At 40.8% G+C, this 20592-nt stretch overlaps 2 protein-coding genes across 4 annotated transcripts in view; both read left to right on the top strand.

Moving 5' to 3' along the window:
- Window positions 1–4696, top strand: part of PTPRE (protein tyrosine phosphatase receptor type E) — a 59431-nt gene extending 54735 nt beyond the window's left edge. For all 3 annotated transcript variants that reach the window (XM_035890425.1, XM_035890426.1, XM_035890427.1), the window contains 2 exons: window positions 691–826; window positions 2470–4696. In XM_035890425.1, coding sequence (XP_035746318.1) covers window positions 691–826; window positions 2470–2544 — 211 coding nt within the window. In that variant the 3' untranslated portion in view covers window positions 2545–4696. The remainder of the gene's footprint in view (window positions 1–690; window positions 827–2469) is intronic.
- Window positions 4697–17241: 12545 nt separating this feature from the next.
- The window catches only part of MKI67 (marker of proliferation Ki-67), a 23771-nt gene continuing 20420 nt past the window's right edge, over window positions 17242–20592 (top strand). Inside the window, exons 1-4 of the mRNA XM_035890424.1 lie at window positions 17242–17347; window positions 18851–18932; window positions 19014–19129; window positions 19654–19765. Of these exons, the coding sequence (XP_035746317.1) occupies window positions 17256–17347; window positions 18851–18932; window positions 19014–19129; window positions 19654–19765 (402 nt within the window). The 5' untranslated portion in view covers window positions 17242–17255. The remainder of the gene's footprint in view (window positions 17348–18850; window positions 18933–19013; window positions 19130–19653; window positions 19766–20592) is intronic.

Here is a 20592-nt window from a genome sequence, read left to right as displayed (position 1 = left end):
ATTCAGCTGGCTGTCAACCAGTACCCCCAGGTCCTTTTCCGCCAGGCAGCTTTCCAGCCACTCTTCCCCAAGCCTGTAGCGCTGCATTGCCTTGCTTTAGTTTGTCCTTATGTCAGTACATCTCTTTGACTCATTACGGTTGGATAGGACTTTTTCCATCAGATCGCTTTGGAGTACTAATAGCAATGATCATGGGAAAGCTTTCATAGCTGTCCACCATGCCGAAATAGAAATCACAACCTAATAGAACCAGGCAGGTTTGGTCGCATGTTGCTTCTTTGCGTTATAGCCAAGTTTTGCGACTGAAAGCCTAAAGGTTGTGTGCTCCCCCGTCAGGAATAAAACCGAAAACAGAGCGCGGGAGCACCGAAAGTTGTCTTTGCTGAAGATGATGACTGCAGATTTGAGCAAGCAGCTTGGGTCATTACCTGAGCCTGTCCACGGGCTGCCGTGGCCGGCTCAGGGTCCCCCGCTTGCGTACAGAAGCTGTCGGTAACGAGTCTTTATTGCTTCCAGCCCGGCTCCGAGTTAATTGCCATTAATTGTCTCCCTTCTAGCATAGCTGAGGCGACAAACTAAGCACAGAAAATGAGTCGAAGTTGGCTAATAGTAGCATTTGGCTATTGTATATCACTGTTATCCTAACGTTTTTATCCTACGGTACGTCAAGCAGCTGTGTTTACGTTGCAGTGCCGGCGCTGGCCGAACGGGAACCTTCATCGCACTCAGCAATATCCTGGAGCGAGTGAAGGCTGAAGGGCTCTTGGATGTATTTCAAGCTGTGAAGAGCTTAAGACTGCAACGGCCACACATGGTGCAAACACTGGTATGGTATTTAACGGCCCGGGTCTTCGTCAAAGGATGTATGTGTGTAAATGTTCTTGTAGGGGGCAGAACAAAGGATATATATTTTTTTTTTTTTTTGCAGGTTGAAATAAATTATGTATAATGGCTGTGTGTGTACAAAGTGTTATAAGAAATCTATATTTTCACAGATTTTTGGGGTTTTTTTTATAGGATTTCTAAAAATACAACTTGCCTAAATGTTCTGTGTCTGTTAGGAGCTGGAGACAGTTAAACCAAAATCAAAAGATGAACTTTTTGTGTTTAAATAAAATCAGAAGAGCATTGCAGGTGACAAACCATGAAGTAAATGCCTTTTAAGCTACGTAGCAGTTGTTCTTTCTTACCTTAAAATGTCTGGGCTTAAATTGGCTTGCAGTCACTGAAAGGGAGAAATGCCTTTGACTTCTTTAAAGTCATCTGTAAGTAATACGTGAAGCTTGGTCCAGACACTGTTCCCTATTGAATAAACATTTAAAAGGGGTTTTTTTGAGACTTTATGGTTTTGGAAAATATATAAAAATACTGAATATTTTGTATTTTGATAGCAGCTTCCGTTCAGTAATTTGAAACTTCTTTAGAAACCGTTCTCTCAAAACACCTTTTCAGAGTAGATGTTTTCTCCACCCTACAGACAGGAGGAAAGGGATTGAAGTAGAACTGGATTACCTGCAGTCACGCGGAGACCAGGATGAAATATTTCTTCCGGGGTTCTGGCTCTGCGATTTCATAACGTTAGTTAAGGGTGTAATTGCCACGGATATTCCCAGCTGAGCCTGCGGAAAGGCTTCTGCTAAACTCTGCTTTCCAGCAGGAGTGAATTCAGATGCCAATTCCACTTAGTGTCGGCATTGTCACGGATTCTGTTACCCAGCAGATCCTGTCGAAGGCGTTACCAGCACGCCTAGGGGATGAGGATGCGTCCCATCTTCAGGATGCAGAGGAGCAGGCAGCAGGCTAAGGCAGGCAGCGGATAAACGCGTTGCAGGCAGCCTTGGCAAGGGGAGCTCCGTTTCAGTCAAATGAACCGAGAGGTTTTTTAAGGTTCCAGACATTCCAAGTTAGGTTATCAGAAGTTATATGGTCACTTAGTTCCTGCGGTAAAGCTCCCACGATGAGCCCGGAGTTAACAGCCTGGCTCCCCGGGGAACGCACAGGAGTCGTTCCCGCTTCGGCGGGAGCCGGTAGCAGCCGGGTGCAGTGAGCTGCTCGGTCTAAACGAGAAGGGAGGTCTAAACGAGAAGGGAGGTCTAAGAGAAGAGAGGTCTAAACGAGAAGGGAGGTCTAAGAGAAGGGAGGTCTAAGAGAAGAGAGGTCTAAGAGAAGAGAGGTCTAAGAATTGCTTCAGTTTAAGAACTATCGCCTCGAAAGGTGAGGGAAATCATCCTAACTGAAGAGCAGCACTCAGCCTGTGTCTGACAAAAGAGCAAGGTACCATTGCTTTTATTAAAAAAAAAAATAAAAAAAAAATACAGGAATGAAAATCAGAACAGGCCAGACCTCAGGTTCTGGTCCGAGTTAGAATGTGTCGCTTTTATCACTGGGATTTACACAAGTATGGTTTTCTCCAGGGTAATCGGACGCTGCCACCGAAGCACATTTTGATACCTTTCTGTTGCTTTTCAGGAACAGTATGAATTCTGCTACAGAGTGGTACAAGATTTCATCGACATATTTTCGGATTATGCTAATTTCAAATGAAAACTCCTGCCTTATTTTTTAATTTGTCTGTATAAATAGTTGTATATTCTGTTAATTTATTCCATGTCATTTTGATTGTTGACTTTACTGTAAATATGACCTTGTGTTTGCTCTAAAAGCCGCATTTTCTGTACAAAGTTATTTCTTAAATATAAATATCTTCTAAAGCGAAGTATAATGTTCATATACAGTACATCGCTATAAGATGGTATAGAAATCTTTATTCTAAATAATGGTGAATTAATTCTTGAGGGCCTATTTCTTTGAATTTTCCCACTTATAAATATTTATCAATAATGTCATCTCCCAATTCTTGAAACTTTACATAAGTGATTTAAATTTCATACCAAAAAAAAAAAAAAGTGAGCTGGGGTGCATATGTTTAAATGAAACGTGGTTTGGCCATAAACTTTTCTTCGCTATGAAAATAGATGTTTATTTGGGGACACATTCCGATACCCTGCTCGTGCTTACTTGTCATTTATTTCACAAACAGTCTCAATGAAGGCAAAGAGGCCGTTGGAGTGAAGCGCTTATTAAGGATAATGGTATCAGAATATGGCCCTTCACGTGTAATAATGTACAGTCCAACTGCAAAAATAAAACTGCTTTTGAAGTCTGTTTTTAAGGACCTCCAGGTTGATGGCAGTTCTATTTTGAGTCTTACTGTCGAGGAGATAGAGTCGGTATAAATACAGATGTGAATGTTTGATTTAAGATAGCTTTCAAAGGCCATTTATTTTGTTCCTCCCTAAAATATTACACCAGCTTAGATCAATTTAGAAAGACAATAATGCAAGTTTACCACTATTTTGAGAATATTTTGCATATCAGAAGAGTATATTTTGCAGCACCTGAGCTTGTCTACTTGAAGAGGCTTTACAGCCATTGTCCGAAATGGATCTAAAGCTTCTCTATATGCACGGGCATCGTTTCCCACTTCTCTGTGAAAAGGCGAGAGAGATGAACTCTCAATTCTTTGATTAGGCTCAACAGAATAATCAATAATATTGGATAAAATCCTGGAAAAACATTTTATGAACAGCGTAACGCTAGCGACGTTAAGCACTGTAGCAAAAAGCTTCTCTACGTTCCTACCCTCCCGTATATATTATCAAAAAGGGAATGCTTCCTTTATCTGAAAGGGGTATATGATTGTGTATATAGATATATTTTTAATGAAAGTACTACTGATAATATAATTGGTGAAATAAAGTTTAAAAGTCTTTATCCTAGCCCTGAACAGGATACGCTTGGGGGGTTAGAAAATCCAAAAATCCCAGGGCATCTGAATGTTGAATACTTACAAAGTCTATCTTTTCCACTCTTTAAAATGCATATATGAATTAATGAGCACAAAGTATGCGAATATGTACTTTTAATTACGTAACTAATATGCAATAGTTCTGTCTCGTCCAGTCGGTTGGGTTTTTTTCAATGCAAGCATAAAAGCCTTATTTAAAATAAGCAACTTAACGCTGATCATTTCACTAATGTTCTTGCACTATTTTACCCCATGACCATTTTCCATTTCCGATAACAAACAGCATTAGACTTTGTAACGACGCAAGGGAACGGGAGGGTGTTCGTTCCTCTCCCTTCCTGTCACACGGAATGGAAAAGGCGCAGTTCAGACGTTTCTAAGCACACTGTTTGAACGCTGCCATTCACTGCTTCTTGTCCTCCCATCGATGCACTTCTGTATTTATTTGTACAGTAAATTATGCACTTAAAAAAGATTGTTTAACGACTAAACCTTTGTTGTGAGTTGCTATTAGAAGAGACGCTCAAGACTCAGAAAGCGTCGAGTAAGGAAAATGAAGGCTAAGGAAGTTTACAGTACTACTGCATGCTGAAATTTTAGCAAATTTTAAAAAGCCATCAAATAAATTCAGCGTGGAAACCAGCAGAGTGGGGTTTTCAGTATGATCATTTGTAGCACAGGGAGACTCAGAGAGGTTAAGTGATGACAGAAAATAACGCAACGAAATTGCCACCGTTTTGCAAAGAAGCGCCTGTTAGGGTCCCATCAGATCAGGATCTTCCAACCATTTAGCCTACATTTGAAAAATAATTTGTCTGTCGGACGGCCTTTTGGGTCCCTTAAGCTTGGGTTAAGAGTTGCCTCGTGACGCAAACCTGCCCAGCGGCAGCCGGGCTCCCCCGGCCGCGGGGCGTGCTGCAAGGGCGCCTTCCCCAGGGCTCCCTGGAGTTACAGCAAGTAGGAGGATGGAGTTAAGCTGAAACATCAAATACTAAGTGGGTACTGAGATTTTAGTTGCTAACTATATTGAGATATCTAGGAGGAAAGAGAAATACTTATAATATATTTCAGAAGTCACAAATATAGCTACATAATGACTTTTTTTTTAATATATATATATATATGATTTGAAAAGCTTGCTTTCCAGTCCTTGTGTTTAGTCGGTAGACTGCTCATTGCAGCAGCCTGGTAACTGGGGAGCTGTACCTGAGAGAGAGAGAGAGAGAGAGAGATACGCATTTTCTTTTACATTTTCCTATGTTGCATGGAATTACTTTAAAATGCCAAATAGTCGATCAGAAGTTGTACGTTCTGATCCGTATGTGGTTTTGGTCACTATGTGACTTGACTGTCTGTCCTCGCGTGTTAAGGTGGGTTCCAGTTCACCTGAGCATTTAAGCGTTGGCTTTAACGGCATCGCTGTTCCACACGACGGTTAAGTACCGGAGGTTCCTTGTTCCTGAGGCAATCCCTTAAGTGCTTTGCTGAATTGGGCCTTAACGAAGAATGCATACTGTAACTACCAGTGTTTTTTAGGGTATTTTTACGTATCAGTTTTTTAAACTTTTAAAATGAGCCTGACCGCCTGTGTTCAGTATTTTGAAATGTTTTCATTTCCCTAAGTACCATTTTTAATGTAAAGTTGTCGAAACTTTTCTGTATAACCCAATTGTATTTAAGTTGTCAAATCTTTATAATATATGTATGTATTATACAGTTTCAGCTATTATTATTTTCTTTTATTACATTTATAATTTGATCTCGCTGTGTTTTTAATGCCGGTGAATGTTGCTGAATTATTTGTATATGCAAATTGCAAGATCTAATACATTCTGATGCAAGAACAAAGCTTCGTTTTTATTCTCAAACTGCATTGCTTGCTTTAAATCTTTTCATTTCATTCCTGTACTGCGTGTTCATTTGAATTAAGTATTCTAAAGGAGTTGAAATCCATTATCTAGAGAAATAATTTTGCAGTACTTATCCGCAGCGATTTGGAAATAACACTCCGATTCGCGTCCTAACTGAAGCATTGTGCATATAAAGTGTCAGCTCACGATAGCAATCGAGAGGCCGGGTCTTCCCTAACAGTGGTGGGTAAGTAAGATGAGATCGAGCTTTGCCATGACTCGTCCCACCGCTGCCTTCCCTTTTGAGCACAAATGCGGCGACTGGAAGCCTGGCCCCGTGACACCCCCAGTGTCGCCCCGCAGCGCCTGGGCCCAGCGGCCCCATGCTTTTTGGCCGAGCCCGTCCTGCCAGAGAAGCATGGGTGTGGGGCAGAGCTGCCAAAAGCTGGGGGTTGTGCTCCATTCCGGAGGCGGGGGGGAGCCCAGCGCCATTTTGCGCGGCAGGCTGCTCCGTGGGATGGAGGAGCGGGCGCCGGTCCCTGCGGGAGAGGGGATTTCACGAAACGGGAAGGTTTAGCCAGAGGGGAGAGAGCTCGCTCACAGCACCCGAAACCGTTCTGTTCTTTTGTACCGAAGTTTTGATAGTTCTGTGGCACGCCACGGTATCATACCAAGATAGAAATAGTAGCTTAACTTTCAGCTGTCTCGCCCGTCGTTAACTGAACGCCCACTCCAGTTAACGGCAATTTCTTCATTCATTTCAACAGGCTTTTTTCTTGGACCTCGTGCCAAAAAGAATCGAGGTGGCCCAGTGTTGTGGGGCGTGCCAGGGGAGATGTACGTACACCAGGAGTAACTGTGCTGAAAGGTTACAATCCTAATGTCAAGCTAATATCACTGAGACCTGAAAAGACAAATTACATCATTTGTCCAGCATGATGTAATGAAGCAATAGTGACGTGTTGGACCCCTTTAGCCCTGTTCCATCTGGTACCTGACACCTAGCGTTTGGGAGGGACCTTTTCAGTGTAGGCAATTTTCTGAGTATTTCTTCCACACGTGTTTGGAGGAGCTTTTAGTTTGCGTGTCTGCTTGTGCGCTGCTCTAACATTCAAGCGTTGGCGCTTGGTAACGGCGCTGCTTTCAACACCGGTTGAACCATCCGGGAATAACCGCAGCAGCACGCGTACCGGCGGCAGCTGAAGTGTCGCTTCCTCAAGAGATGTCTCTGCTTCGAGAGATAGATGTCTCTTCATCGAAAAGATAGATTTCACTAATCAAGAACGTGCTCGCGGTTTTAAATCCAGGGATACACCGTGCTGAAATGCAGAGCCTTTAGGAAATCAGTGTTCAGGGAACATTGCCGTTTCTTCCTGGGACACTAAGTGGTACCAAGTTAAGCGCCATCTTTTTCATTACATGTAAAAGCTATTAATTTTTTTTAATGATTTCAGAGGAGCCGATAAAATGTTGTGTGTGATTGGATCGTATACTTTTAGCAGATACCAAGTTGCACAGCTTGTGAGCCCGCTGGCAGTTAACTTTGTGTGAGAACAGAACCTTTGTGTGGTTTCAGAAAAGAGAAGAATCTCAAGTATTAATCCGTGACTAATTAATCATTGCTTCATTTAAATCGTTATTGATAATCGCAATTACTGATTACTCCAGGTCTGCCCAATTTCTAGTACAACGAGGTTCTGTCTGGCAGTATAGTAGAATCACCATTTTTGGATGACTCAAGCTAAACAACGGGGATTACTAGCTACCAGACTTGTTCCTGTGTTCGTCTTAGCGCGCCTCTGTTGGTCTGTTTCTGAATTAAAGATCAACAATAAAAAGCCCCTTCATGAACATAGAGCTGATCATAGCGGTTTTATTAACAACAAACCTAAAGTTGTAGAAAAGACTTGGGATCACTCGATCCTCAGCTCCTTAAAGCCTTGCTCACGTGTGGCTGGTAGATACCGTATTGACAATAAAAGTGTTCGTGTTTACCTTTAACACCACCAAAAAAGAGATTTCAGCGAGAAGGTGACAGTATAATTGAGGTCCAATGAGTGGAAGTGTTTTTCTCACGGCAGACACCCTCTCTTCTCTACTATGCCCCATTTTAATGACAAATCTGTAACAAACAGAAGAATTATAAGACTGCACTGGAATACAGAAATAACACCACTCTAAGGTATGAAACCTGTATCTTTTGCAATCTTGTTTATATGTACAGATTCTATTTAGTTACATGGAAGAACTCAATTTTATTGTTGTGCACTTCTCTAGCGATTAATTTTTCTTGGCTCATGTGATGAGAATGTGCGCGTTTTTTTTCCTACTTCTAAACATTACAAAGAAATACCACAAAGACCTCGTGCTTCTTGATCGAGATTTTGCATTTTACGTCTTGCGATGCTAAAGATGGTTCTGTTTTTAGAAACTCAGCTTTCAGAAGAAACCCAGCCTCATTGTAAACTGTTCATGAAATCTGTTTATTTTAATAGGTTTTTTAAACAGTATAAACTAAGCCAGATCTGAGGCGTGTTTTTTCTGCATAGGGCATATAGGTCAAGTCCTATGCTCTCCTTAATACAGAAATTGTTCAATGCGCCTGAGAATTTTTGAAGCAATTGAACTTCACTGTGAATGTTCTTCATCTTAGGTATTAAAGGATTACATTGTAATTTTGATATTTTAATAAGAGCTTTCTTCTAATGACTTTTATACGTTTTCTGTGTTACTTTGCACAGGGAAGAAGAATTACTAAATCATTACTCAGGCTGAGACTTTGCCAAGGAAGTTCTTTTCACAAATAACCTTTTTTTTTTTTCTTTCACCTGTTTCCATTACATTAGAAATTGTTCCGGTGTTTTCATCAATGTCACGCTCAAACTATTTAGAAGGGTTGAACAAAAGATCGACGTTGTAACTTCATGCCAGTTGGGTAGACACAAAGAAAGCAAAACTAGACCAGTCTGGAAGAGCTTGAGAAGGAATTATTTAGCACAGCGGCAACGGTGTCAGGTTATGAAGCTCAGTTTGGGCTCGCGGTGGCAGTGATCTGACACCAGCAGACAGGATGCAGCGGAATCAGCTGCGGGCCACGTCTTTTATGTTTCCGTACTACAGGCAGCGAGCGAGCAGCCAGAGGGCTGGCTCCGTCCTCCTCGCTGTCTCTGTGAGATAAGGTGATGATCCTGTCTTCTTGGAGACACCACTACAGGCTTAGTCTTTATAAAATATATATATTTTTTTTCTTTTACACCACTTTGCTTCAAGATGTTATATGAGTATTTTCTAGTTGGGATTTTTATGGTAGCCATGTGGTAGCCTACGTACGAGTACAAGCTGTTTCCAAGGAAGCAGCCCGTGGGCTAGCTCCCCTCCCGTGTTAGAGTACCGCGTACTTTAACAGAGGTCGATGTACTTTGCTGAATGGTAATCAGTCTGTGTAAACAGAGCTCTCTGGAATCTTGCCCCGGTCGTAATAAATAAAAGTATAAATCACTAACGCTTACACAAATTGCAGATGTGCAAAAGGACTGAACGGGCAATGCAAAATCCCTCTTATGGTCACCTTTAGGATTATAAATGATCTGTTGAAGTTAAGGGCAAAATTTGCTGAAGTAAGAATTTTGCTGCCAGGTTAGAGGGTTTTCACTGGTTTAGTATCCAGAGTTGCCCAGGATAACATTTCTTGGTGAGGAGTGCACTTACCTGAGCAGTTCTGTAACTTTGTGATTGGCAAGTCTGTTACGCAGGCACAGAATAAAAACATGCCCAGTCCCAGACACAGACTACAAAGTACTCATTTACATTTAAAAAAATCATATATTTTACCATGACACCGTATAGTTTGCTTTCCAGTCACCTTTTATGGCTTTGAAGGCTTTATGTGAAAACAGCCTACTGGAAAGCTAGTTTTCAAGATGAACTTTGATTTTGTGAAACACAGAAGTTTTTGCTTTAAAATACCTGTTACTGCTTCACATCACATACAGAAGTTTGATCTTTCACAGTTTCTTTCCCGTAGTATTTTGTTCTGCTGTGTTCTTTCATCGCTGGAAAGAAAGAGAAATGTATTATTTCAAAGTATTTTTTAAAGGTGAATAGAAACCATTTTGGAAAACGTACCGCATTTGTTCATAAACTTACACGGATTCCTCTCCCATAATTTGTTAAAATTGGGTTATGTGTGTGAATACAAGCATTCAAAACATCCTAGGGGCAATTATATGTGTCAGTGTAATAAACTATCATTTTAAGAGAGGAAGTCTATTGCAAAAGATGAAACTTTCAGAGATTCATCATACAATGACTTACTAATCTCTAGACTTTGCTTTACACAGTGTGAATCATAGAATCGTAGAATGTTTTGGGTTGGAAGGGACCCCTAGAGGTCATCCAGTCCAACCCCCCTGCAGGAGCAGGGACACCGCTAACTAGATCAGGTTGCTCACAGCCCCGGCCAACCTGGCCTGGAATGTTCCCAGGGATGGGGCTTCCACCACCTCTCTGGGCAACCTGTTCCAGTGTTTCACCACCCTCACTGTAAAGAACTTCTTCCTTATATCTAGTCTAAACCTACCCTGGTTTAGTTTAAAGCCATTACCCCTTGTCTTGTCCCAGCTGGCCCTACTAAAAAGATTTTCCCCATCTTTCCTATAGGCCCCCTTTAGGTACTGAAAGGCCGCAATCAGGTCTCCCCGCAGCCTTCTCTTCTCCAGGCTGAACACCCCCAACTCCCTCAGCCTGGCCCCATAGCAGAGGTGCTCCAGCCCCCGGATCATTTTTGTGGCCCTCCTCTGGACCCGCTCCAACAGGTCCATGTCCTTCTTGTGTTGAGGGCTCCAGAGCTGGACGCAGGGCTCCAGGTGAGGCCTCACCAGAGCAGAGTAGAGGGGCAGAATCTCCTCCCTCGACCTGCTGGCCACACTTCTCCTGATGCAGCCCAGAGTACGGTTGGCCTTCTGGGCGGCCAGCGCCCACGGCCGGCTCATGTCCAGCTTTTCATCCCCCAGCACCCCCAAGTCCCTCTGGGCAGGGCTGCTCTCCATCCTTTCTTCCCCCAGCCTGTACTGATACCAAGGGTTACCCCGACCCAGCTGCAGGACCTTGCACTTGGCCTTGTTGAACCTCATGAGGTTCACACAGGCCCACCTCTCCAGCCTGTCCAGGTCTCTCTGGATGACATCCCGTCCTTCTGGTGTGTATTTTTCAGTGCCCAACCCAATAAAAATTTGTAAACGAAATCAATTTGAGAACTCATCTGTGATGACAGTGCAGCTGAATTTATGCTAATCGCATCTACATTAACACTTTTTTTTAGAGGTTAGCAGTGTAATCATGGCTTACCAGGTGCAACTCTGCCTGAACTTTTTTTAGTTTTGGCAGTTCTAGAAGCAAGGCTCACTGCCATCGTTTTGTTCGTGCCTCCATTCATTTCCCTGCTGTGTCTTCTGGAGCCACTGGCCAAATCACAGCTACACTGAGAGGGCACTGGCAGATTCAAAGGTAACTCCATTTTTGAAAAACAGGGGCTGATTAGTGGTAATGGCCTTTCACCAATAGTAAAGTTGCTGCCTGCATGCAGTGCCTTATTTACCTAATACCTAATATGCCTTATAAAAGCCCTAATCCAGTAAAAGCTTTAACGGGGACTTGCGCTTTTTTAGACTTTCAGTTAAAAACCAGCAGTAGTACAAATCTGTGAGAAATAAGCTTTGTTCATTCGAGTGCTTCCAAACTACCCGTTAAGAAACCAGAACAAATGACCTTGTATTAAAGATCTTCCTGTGAGGAATTAAGATGCTAACTTTTCTAATTCTCTTTATTTCGTTGTTCTCCTGCTCTTGGCTCAAGGCTTCAGCCCAGTATGCTTTAGTGGTGAGGGGCTTTGTTGTATTGCTGGGTCACAGCCTTCTGCTGATAAGCCTGATCAGTCCTGAAAAGCCTCACAGATCCATACGGATGGATCTCAGGGAAGTAGCTTGTTTCCCAATTACCCTTTAACTAGTCGAATAAGTTAAAAATGCCTAAAGAACTGGCAAGGAGGTTCAATGACTGATTTAAAATAAACATTTTCAACGCATTTTTTGAAAGGTGACAGCTTTACTTCAACATGTATGCAGACGTAGTTGTCGACTTGTGAATTAAATGTTCACAGAACAAATGACCCTAACAGAAAATTTAAACCTTGAAGAAAATATCATTTTTTCCCCCCCTATAAATCTACCTTTGCAAATATTTGTACATCTACTATTTAAGAGAGCACCGCTGCTGTTGAAGACAAGATTTAAAGACACGCTTAAAACCTTTATTATCATTTGTGTTTTCCTGTAAGTATTGCTGCGTTTGCAGAGACGTTTATCACAAAGGATGTGGCAGGATTCTGTGCAGTAAGTGCACTAATAAACCACAGTATGTCACGGCAGAATATACAATTATCGGCATACTGCAGATTCTATTTTTTTTGGTTTTGGTAAAATCACCAAAGCCCTTGTCAACGTGACAGTGCCCATATAACAACAGCGGCAAAATCGCTCTTTCGCTGTCCAGCTTAGTTTGATCAGATGTGGACTTGTAGACACTGTAATGAATTCTGCTTTCCAAGAGTTTTACTGGTATAAACTGGTTTAGGTACATGGTTCAGGTGTAACTGTGCTTGTGAAGACCCCCAGGAAGGAGCTGACTTTAATATCGGTTTATTGGCAATGATACCCAACGTTAGAATTCTGATTTTGTCTGAATGTTTTACATCTAAATACAAGATTGTCCGGTAGCATAAAGCGATCGTGACGCGCTGAAGGTATAATAATAAGGTCATGACTTAATATGCTGAACTAAATTAAAACCCCACCAAACCTTATAGACTTCAGAGTAATTTAATTCAAAGGAAAAAAAAAACCCCAAACATTTAAAAAGCTGCTTATATCTAACTGCATCACATCTAAAGTGCCCTAAAGTCATCCTACCACAGAAAATAATATTTGAGGCAAACTAGATAATTAGCTAAAACAGTAGTAATATCAAAAGGAGTTCTGCTTTGTGGAAGATCCGAATAGTAGAATTTTATCCCCTGAAGCACAAAAGAGTGGATGACCTTGTAAAAGGCCTTTCTCCCTTTGTAGCTCTTTCCCCCATGCATGCATAGAACTTTAACTTCAATTACGGTCACCAGATTCCATATCTCAGTAATGCATATTTATTATAAAAATAATATATAAAAAAAATCAGGCATCACCCAACAACTTGTCTATTTTTGTCCTTGGAGTCTCCCCAGCCATCTTGGGGGGGGGGGAAACTAAAAGTGTGATGTTGGGGTAGGAGGAAAGGAATTGAGCGAGGCTGTCTTGGCTGTAAATCAGTTGTGGTAAAAATGAGGTTTGCTTTTTGAAGGTGTCTGGTAACTGAAATATTTTGGGTTTATATGTCTTTGATAATATGGTGCCTATCAAAAATACTGTGCAAGTTGGAACCCACACTGCAGGATGTTTTTCCCGTAGTCATCTTAAAAGATAAAAATCAGTTTATGTTTGGTGGCTAGGAAATAGAGGGGAAAGATGTCAGAAATTCAAACTTATGCATATTATGCAGGGTATACTTTAAATATAATCTGTAAGAGTAAATTGCTCTTTTTTTTTTTTTTTTCTCCAAATCATTCAGAATTTCTGGAAGTACTTTGTTTTTGTGCATATTTTAAATTTCTTTTCTGCTTACTTCTCCAGCAACAGAGGTTAGTGCAGCTTAGATTTTGGTGGAAACACAGCCTGAAAATGAGATTTCAGACAGTCTGAGCAAACTGATGCCAAAAGAAGGGTCCTGTTCCCTGTCCCCCTCAGTACTGGCCTACCGGGGGGGAGGGAAGAGTATTAAGTCACCTGAATCTTCATATGCTGCTTGGCAAATCTCTGGGTTTGGTTTTTAAGCATTTCCCTATACTGCTTCATGGAGGCAAAACCAGCACCTTCCAATCTTTTTTCTACAAGTCCAAATGCTTTCATGACTCCCTCGGACATCAGAAAGAATGAGAAAACAAGTAGGTACCTTGCTTTTAAAACTTAATATTGTGGATCACATAGAGGAGGCTCCGGAGAATAAAAATTAGGTGGTTGGGGCCTACATTTTGTAGTTTCAGACCACCGGTGCAAGTATTCAAACTACAGGAAGAACTGAACATAGCGATGAAAGTTGCATAGTCTCAGCATAATCTGCATTTTTCTGCGCAAATTTTTAAAAGCATTTTAAAAAGGGATCTTGTGTATTCTGGAGAGGGCTATGGTTAAAAGCCTTTCCACTCTGAAAAATGTTTCAGATCTAGGATTATATTCAAAAGGTACCTTCCTCTCCTTAGCTGTTTTCAAATTATGCCTTCTTTTCATTTTTAATACCAGGAGTTTATTTCATTGATTGGAGGTTAATTTTTAAATTTGTACAAACACATGATAGCAATATCAAAAAATATAAGCCTCATCAAGGCTGTGGATGGCAATGCGATGTTTTTTTTGTACCCGCTCTTTCTACCTGAACTAAATTCTGGCTACTTGCTGGTTCTTTTTCTTTTTTTTTTTTTTTCTTTTCCCCTTCTGTCTTCAAGACAGAGCAGTACAAACGGTGTTTGTCTGGATTCTCAATTGTTTGTCTTGCAGATTCTCGAATTCGAGTCTTAGTAATGGATTCCTGTCTGGGAGCAGAGATGGGAATCCGTTTTTTTAGATAAGTGAAGGTAACTAAATGACTGAATAAAAAGGACTTAAGATGCTAGTTTATAGTGCTGCTTCCTCCACCCACCCTTCTCCCTTCCCTGCTCCCCTCATTTTTAAAGCCTCTTTATTTTTATGAGTATTTTAATCTAATTACCAGAAGACCAGTGCAGAAATCAGATACAGATGCTTAAATTAGCTGAGAAAGCAGCTGCCTGAGTTAAGCTGAAGTGATATAAACTGATTGTGGACCTTTTTTAAACGATCTGAGGTGTTCTCTCACGAGGCTCAGGCCACACTCCCAGCTCCTTCAGCCTGGAGAAGGCTGCGGGCAGAGCTGAGTGCGGCCGGTCAGGGCTTCAAGGGGGCCCAGAGGAAAGGGGGGAACAAGCTTTTTAGTAGGGCCAGCTGGGACAGGACAAGGGGGGATGGCTTTAAACTGAAGCAGGGGAGGTTTAGGCTGGATCTAAGGAAGAAATTCTTTGCAGTGAGGGCGGTGAAACCCTGGCAGGGGTTGCCCCGAGAGGGGGTGGAGGCCCCATCCCTGGAGAAATTCTTTCCAGTGAGGGTGGTGAAAGCCTGGCAGGGGTTGCCCAGAGAGGGGGTGGAGGCCCCATCCCTGGGAACATTCCAGGCCAGGTTGGCCGGGGCTGTGAGCAACCTGATGTGGTTCAAGGTGTCCCTGCTCCTGCAGGGGGGTTGGGCTGGGTGACCTCTGGGGGTCCCTTCCCACCCAAAACATTCTAGGATTCTAACGCTACCTATATGTGATCTATGGCTTCCCTATTTAGGTTTAGCACAAACATCAGGAATTTGCAACATCAACACTACCAGTGCACAGTTTCTTCTCATATCTCTGCTTTCTTCTTACATCAAGAGCACTCCAGAGAGGACCAAATCTTGCGCAAGCAAGCTATTTTCAGAGAAGCTAGTTGGGCACAGATCAAGGAAGCAGTCTCCAAGACAGTGAGGCTTGCTGGCAGAGATAGCAGTCTCATATCTAATATAACATGTTTAGCATGGGCAAACATCACGGTGTTAAAACTTCAGGAGACAAGTGTTATAATGTCTGTCTGTAGCACTGACTGCTGACAAAAAAGAAAATAAATTAATACAAACAGAAGAAACATCCAAATATTTTCCTAAGTAATCAAAGTCAAAGATGAACTGTGGGTAATTATGCTTTTACTAATGGAGTTAGATTATCCTAAAAACACCAGAAAAATTCTCTCTTGGAAAGATATATTACAAGCTCATTTCTGATAAGGGGGAAAACGTTCAGATGTCTTCCTCAAAGGAAAAAAGCATTTAAAATTTGACCTACCAGAAGTGTTAAAAATGATGGATTGTCTATGTGTCCTTGACTATAACCTTCAGAATCCTGTCTCCAGTGGACACTTCAATGCTCACAACAATAGCTCTTACAGTAGATTTAAAAAAGAATAGCTAAAGAGTAGCTATTATTAGAATTTGAGTTTAATTTGCAGAAAGTTCAAATATCAGATTCAACAGCCTGAAAAAGTTGTTGCATTACAAGGCCCAGATTATTGCTTTTGGTAGTTCTGGAACAAAAAACAGTTCTATATGAAAAATCAACTGATATATCAGTGTGCTTTTGGTTTATAAGAACTGATGAATTAGTGAAAACATCATGTATCTATGAACTGTAGTTACAGAACTGGGAACACTTGCGGGACTTCTTTCTGAAGAAAATTGCTCCACATTACATCCCCACATACACTAAAAACCAAAAGTGTATAAACTTAATACTGTGGCATTCTACATAACTACACTGAAGTTTCAGTTTGTTTGGTTGGTTTTTTATTTTTTTTTTTTTTTATTATTATTTTTTTTTGAAGTTAAACGCCGTTCCTTCTGCTTTCCGTGGGCATGGACGCCCGGGTGCCCTTGCCACCCTTTCAGCTGTGTCAGCAGCCCGACACAAGATCATAGAATTCTAGAACCCAGCAGCGCCCGAACTTTCCGCCTTCTTTTCAGCTGTCTTCCTGCTCTACAGCTGCCTGAGAGGAGGCTGTAGGGAGGGGGGGTTCAGCCTCTTCTCCCTGGTCACAGATGGTAGGACGAGGGGGAATGGTTTGAAGCTGCGCCAGGGCAGGTTTAGGCTAGACATTAGGAAAAACTTCTTCACCGAAAGGGCTGTCAGGCTCTGGAATGGGCTGCCCAGGGAGGTGGTGGAGTCCTCATCCCTGGAGGTATTTAAAAGAAGGACAGATGAGGTGCTTAGGGCCAGGGTTTAGTGGTGGGATGGCAGGGTTAGGTTAAAGGTTGGACTCGGTGATCTCGGAGGTCTTTTCTGGCCAGGGTGATTCTATGAATGCTCCTTCCTGGCAACATCAATATTTTCACCTTCTTTTCATGAGGATACAACTATAGTCAGTTGGTCTCTGTTCACTTTAAAATCAAGCCTAAGCATTTCCATGTAGATAAGAGAATGCGTAACATCTGGATTTGGGTGAGGAGGAGCGACTGTTTACATGAGGAGTTTTAAGTTGTGTATGGGATGAAATACAGGATGTGTTGGCCCCGAGTCTTTATAGAGGCTCTGAAGGGTAGCAAATACCTATTGCATATGCAGAAGTGGTGTAACTGAGTTTACATGAACACTCGATGACTGCTCTTGCCACGTTGTGTGACGAAATAAGTACCTTCAGCTTCCTGCGTGTGATTACAGTGGTTGCTAACGATAAATAGTTCCCAGTTTTACGCAGGTGTGCAGGTTTAAATGGCACTGGGATTCTTCTGCTGTACATTGGAAAATGTCTCTTGGGCAGAAGTTAAAGGAATAATTACATTGATTTACTTTCATAAATACACAAAGCATGATTTGGTTGTGTAATTTTGACGTTCTTTTATAGGTCAGATTCCTTACGGTTGAATTTGAAGATGCCGTTCTTTGGGAACATTGTTGTAATTAAACGGAATGGGACTGATGGGATTAGTTTTCCACTCACTGCAAGTTCTTGTTTATTTGGAAGGTGAGAATTAGTTGAGTACTTGCATACATAGAAATAATATTAGTGATGTTTTTCCTGTTGATGATATCTTATTTTCAAAAATAAATGTTTGTTTATTTGTGAATCATGTTCAAGGGCGGGAAGGTGGTACTGAACTAAGCTTAACTGTAAGACTAAAAAGCCAAACTTATTTTCTGTTACCTTTTTTTTTTCCCTTGCCAGAACTATTTTTTTTTTTTTTTTTTGAGTTTCTGGCCAAAGGAAATCTGGGGAAGGGATTGAAAGGAATACACAGTTGACAAGCAAATGATGGTATTCTTTTATCTGGAGGTGGTTTCCAGATACTTGGCTAGTGAACAGAAGCGAGGTACATGGCTTGTATTTGACCATCTTCATTACATTGGTGCTCTTAATTATTTTTTTTTTTTTGGTTCTCCAAAACCTCAGTAATGCGATTCATTGGCCAATATCTAGAATTAATGTTAAAAATTAATAAGAACTTATACCATCTCCTCCAATCTTGAAACTCGCTTTGCCTTATGCAGCTGAGTGATCGTGGGGTTTGAGCTTGATCCAGCTATTTTACATTAAAAGATAAACTTAATATACCTGAATGGTATATGTGAAGGCTTGACTAGATGATCTTACTATAAATAGGCTTTAAATAAAATGTTTTTGCTTCTCTTAAACTAGGTCTGCTCAGCACTTTACTGACTGATAGATATCTTAAATAACTGTAATGATTCAGTCCTGAATCAGATTCCATAGCGAAAGTCTATGGGAAGCACTCCAGTGTCAATAATACTGTTGTTTGGCTTCAGCAGAGCTGCCCAGACAGGTGATACTTAATGGTACAAACATTAATTTCTGCCAGCTGCTGTGAGAGGTGTCAGGTGCTTCTGTGAACAGTACCGTTGGCATGCTAGCTGATATGTTTGCTGCCTAAGGCCTGCAGCATGTCAAAAGCATTAGAGATTTGCCTAAAAAAAAGAAAGAAAAAGCCTGTACACTTAGAAACACAGCTTTTGCTTACTAACAACTTCTAAGAAGGTAGAAGTGGCTGTGCAGGTGAGACCAAAGGGCCATGTACCTAATATTCTGTCTCTGAGAGTGATCAGTAACAAATGCCTGAGAGTGAGCAAGCACATGCTGGTGTTTTCTAAAAATATTCCGCAAGTCTTTGGCAACCTGCAAGTCAGAAAACCAGTAATCTCAACCCACCAGGTAGCTGTTGTAAACATATCTCTTTTGGCTCGTTGTGAGCGGCTTTTTCCAGAATTTGGATATTTCACATATTTTTTCTGATGTGGATTCTCTGATGTTGTAGAAGTGTGAGCTCCTGTTATTTTTTGCTGCAGTTGAAAGACTTGGGTAGTTCATTTTCTTCATGTTACCACATTTAAGGAAGTATTATGCTGCTGTACAATTATTAGCTGAAGAGTTGGGAAATCACCTAATTCTATAGCAGCCAGATTTTTCTGTTTTCTGTGTGTCTTGAAACTCAAATTGTATTTTCACCCACAGGAGAACAGAATGTGATATTCGCATCCAATTGCCTCAGGTCTCGAAAGAACATTGTAAAATTGAAGTAAATGAAAACAAGGAGGTAAGATATACGTATTTTAATGACATATGCATTGCATTGGTGCATCTCATCAGGCTGCTGAAATGTTTGTTTTATTTTTAGGCAATATTGACTAACTTAAGTACAGTAAATCCTACGCAGCTGAATGGTGGTTGTTTTCAGCAACCTGTGCCTCTGAAGCATGGAGATGTGTTAACTATTATTGATCGTTCTTTCAGGTAAGTGCCAGTGACAAACTGTTAATGCCCCGATCCTAGAACGCCTTCTGCAGGCAGACAGTGCGGGGAGCTTTGTGGACACAGGCTCTTACTGCTGGCTGAAGATACAGAAGATGGCTGTAGATAAATGGGAAAGCTTAAAACGTCCTTTTACCATCTTCAGAAACAGAAGTTAATCTAGTTTATTTCATATTTTTTTATAATGTCTTGGACCTTCTTCAGAAAGCAGGATTGCTTAAAGATATTTTTTTATCACTTTTATATTGCGTCAAGCTAAACCAATAAAGATAGAATTGTCCAGAGATATCATTTTGATTTTCTTTCAAGGGTAGTTATTTTTAGGGGAAAACTTAGAAGTATTCTGATGTAGTTAAAAGTGTTGTAAATGTGTAAAATGTTGTAAAAGTGGTATGTGTGTGTCACTGGGAGTGGACAACTATTGCTAGGCCATGTATCTTAATAACGGGAGTTTTTTGTCAAATAGCTGATGACTTAATGCTTGTCTCTTCAAATATTTCTTCCAGATTTGAATATCCTCTCCAATCAACTCCAAGAAAGAGGCGTTCTAGATCTCCAAAAGATGAAACACTGCAGGTAATTTTGTGGCATAGGGTTATTTATTACAAGTACATTGGTATTAGTAGTGATGTGGTATTCCATTTCCTTGTTCTGTTGTCTTAGGAATAATTTTTCAGCCATAGACTACCTTTCTGTTTGAAAATACATATAAACTCCTTCAGATAAATACTTTTAAAAACATTCATAATTGATTAATTTTAGACTTCTTAGTTTCTGGTAATAGACACTTAATAATTATGATGTTGCTAATACAGGTAAGCCATTAAAAATTAATCCTTACTTATTTGTGAAGAGGGGATGGGATGCAGGAAGCGCAGAGTATGGGCATTGGTTATCCTCGAACTTGAAATGGGGAAATTTGCCCCAGAAGATGAGTGTTCTTTTTTTTCAAAAATAATCTGTTGTTCTGTGTGCTAGTACTCTAATGTATTGTTGGAATTTATAAATATCAAACTAAGCCTATCTTTTAATAATTTATTTTCATTAGTTTCTTTTCTGTTCTCAGCCAAGTTTTCTCCCTTAAAGGGGATAGTGTTAGTTTGTGAGTACTGTGGCTATTGAAAGGTGTTTTTTCTTTTATTTTCTAGTTATCTTATTTAAATAAAAATCTTCCACCCAGTCTGGTAAGAAGGTGAAATTCAAATGTGCTTGTATATATTCTTATGCTACAGCTGCTTTTAGAGCTGCTAATTTCAATGATAAACCAAGACTTAAGCTCTTGCTCTATAGAGCCTCGAATGTGTTTTGGTCAATGTTCTTAAAGTTTGAAATATTCTAGGATTTCATTTGAATACTTTGAGACTGTTTAGCAAACAATGCATGTACTTCTATAAACCTAGTGGTCTTCAGCCTACAGTTGAAAGCTAAACTGTAAAATATTTGTT

Source organism: Egretta garzetta, unplaced genomic scaffold (assembly GCF_000687185.1).
Source record: "Egretta garzetta isolate BGI_Z169 unplaced genomic scaffold, ASM68718v1 scaffold152, whole genome shotgun sequence".
Lineage (NCBI taxonomy): Eukaryota > Metazoa > Chordata > Aves > Pelecaniformes > Ardeidae > Egretta > Egretta garzetta.
The sequence above is the reverse complement of the archived record's forward strand: the minus strand, read 5'-3'. Positions and strand labels throughout refer to the sequence as shown.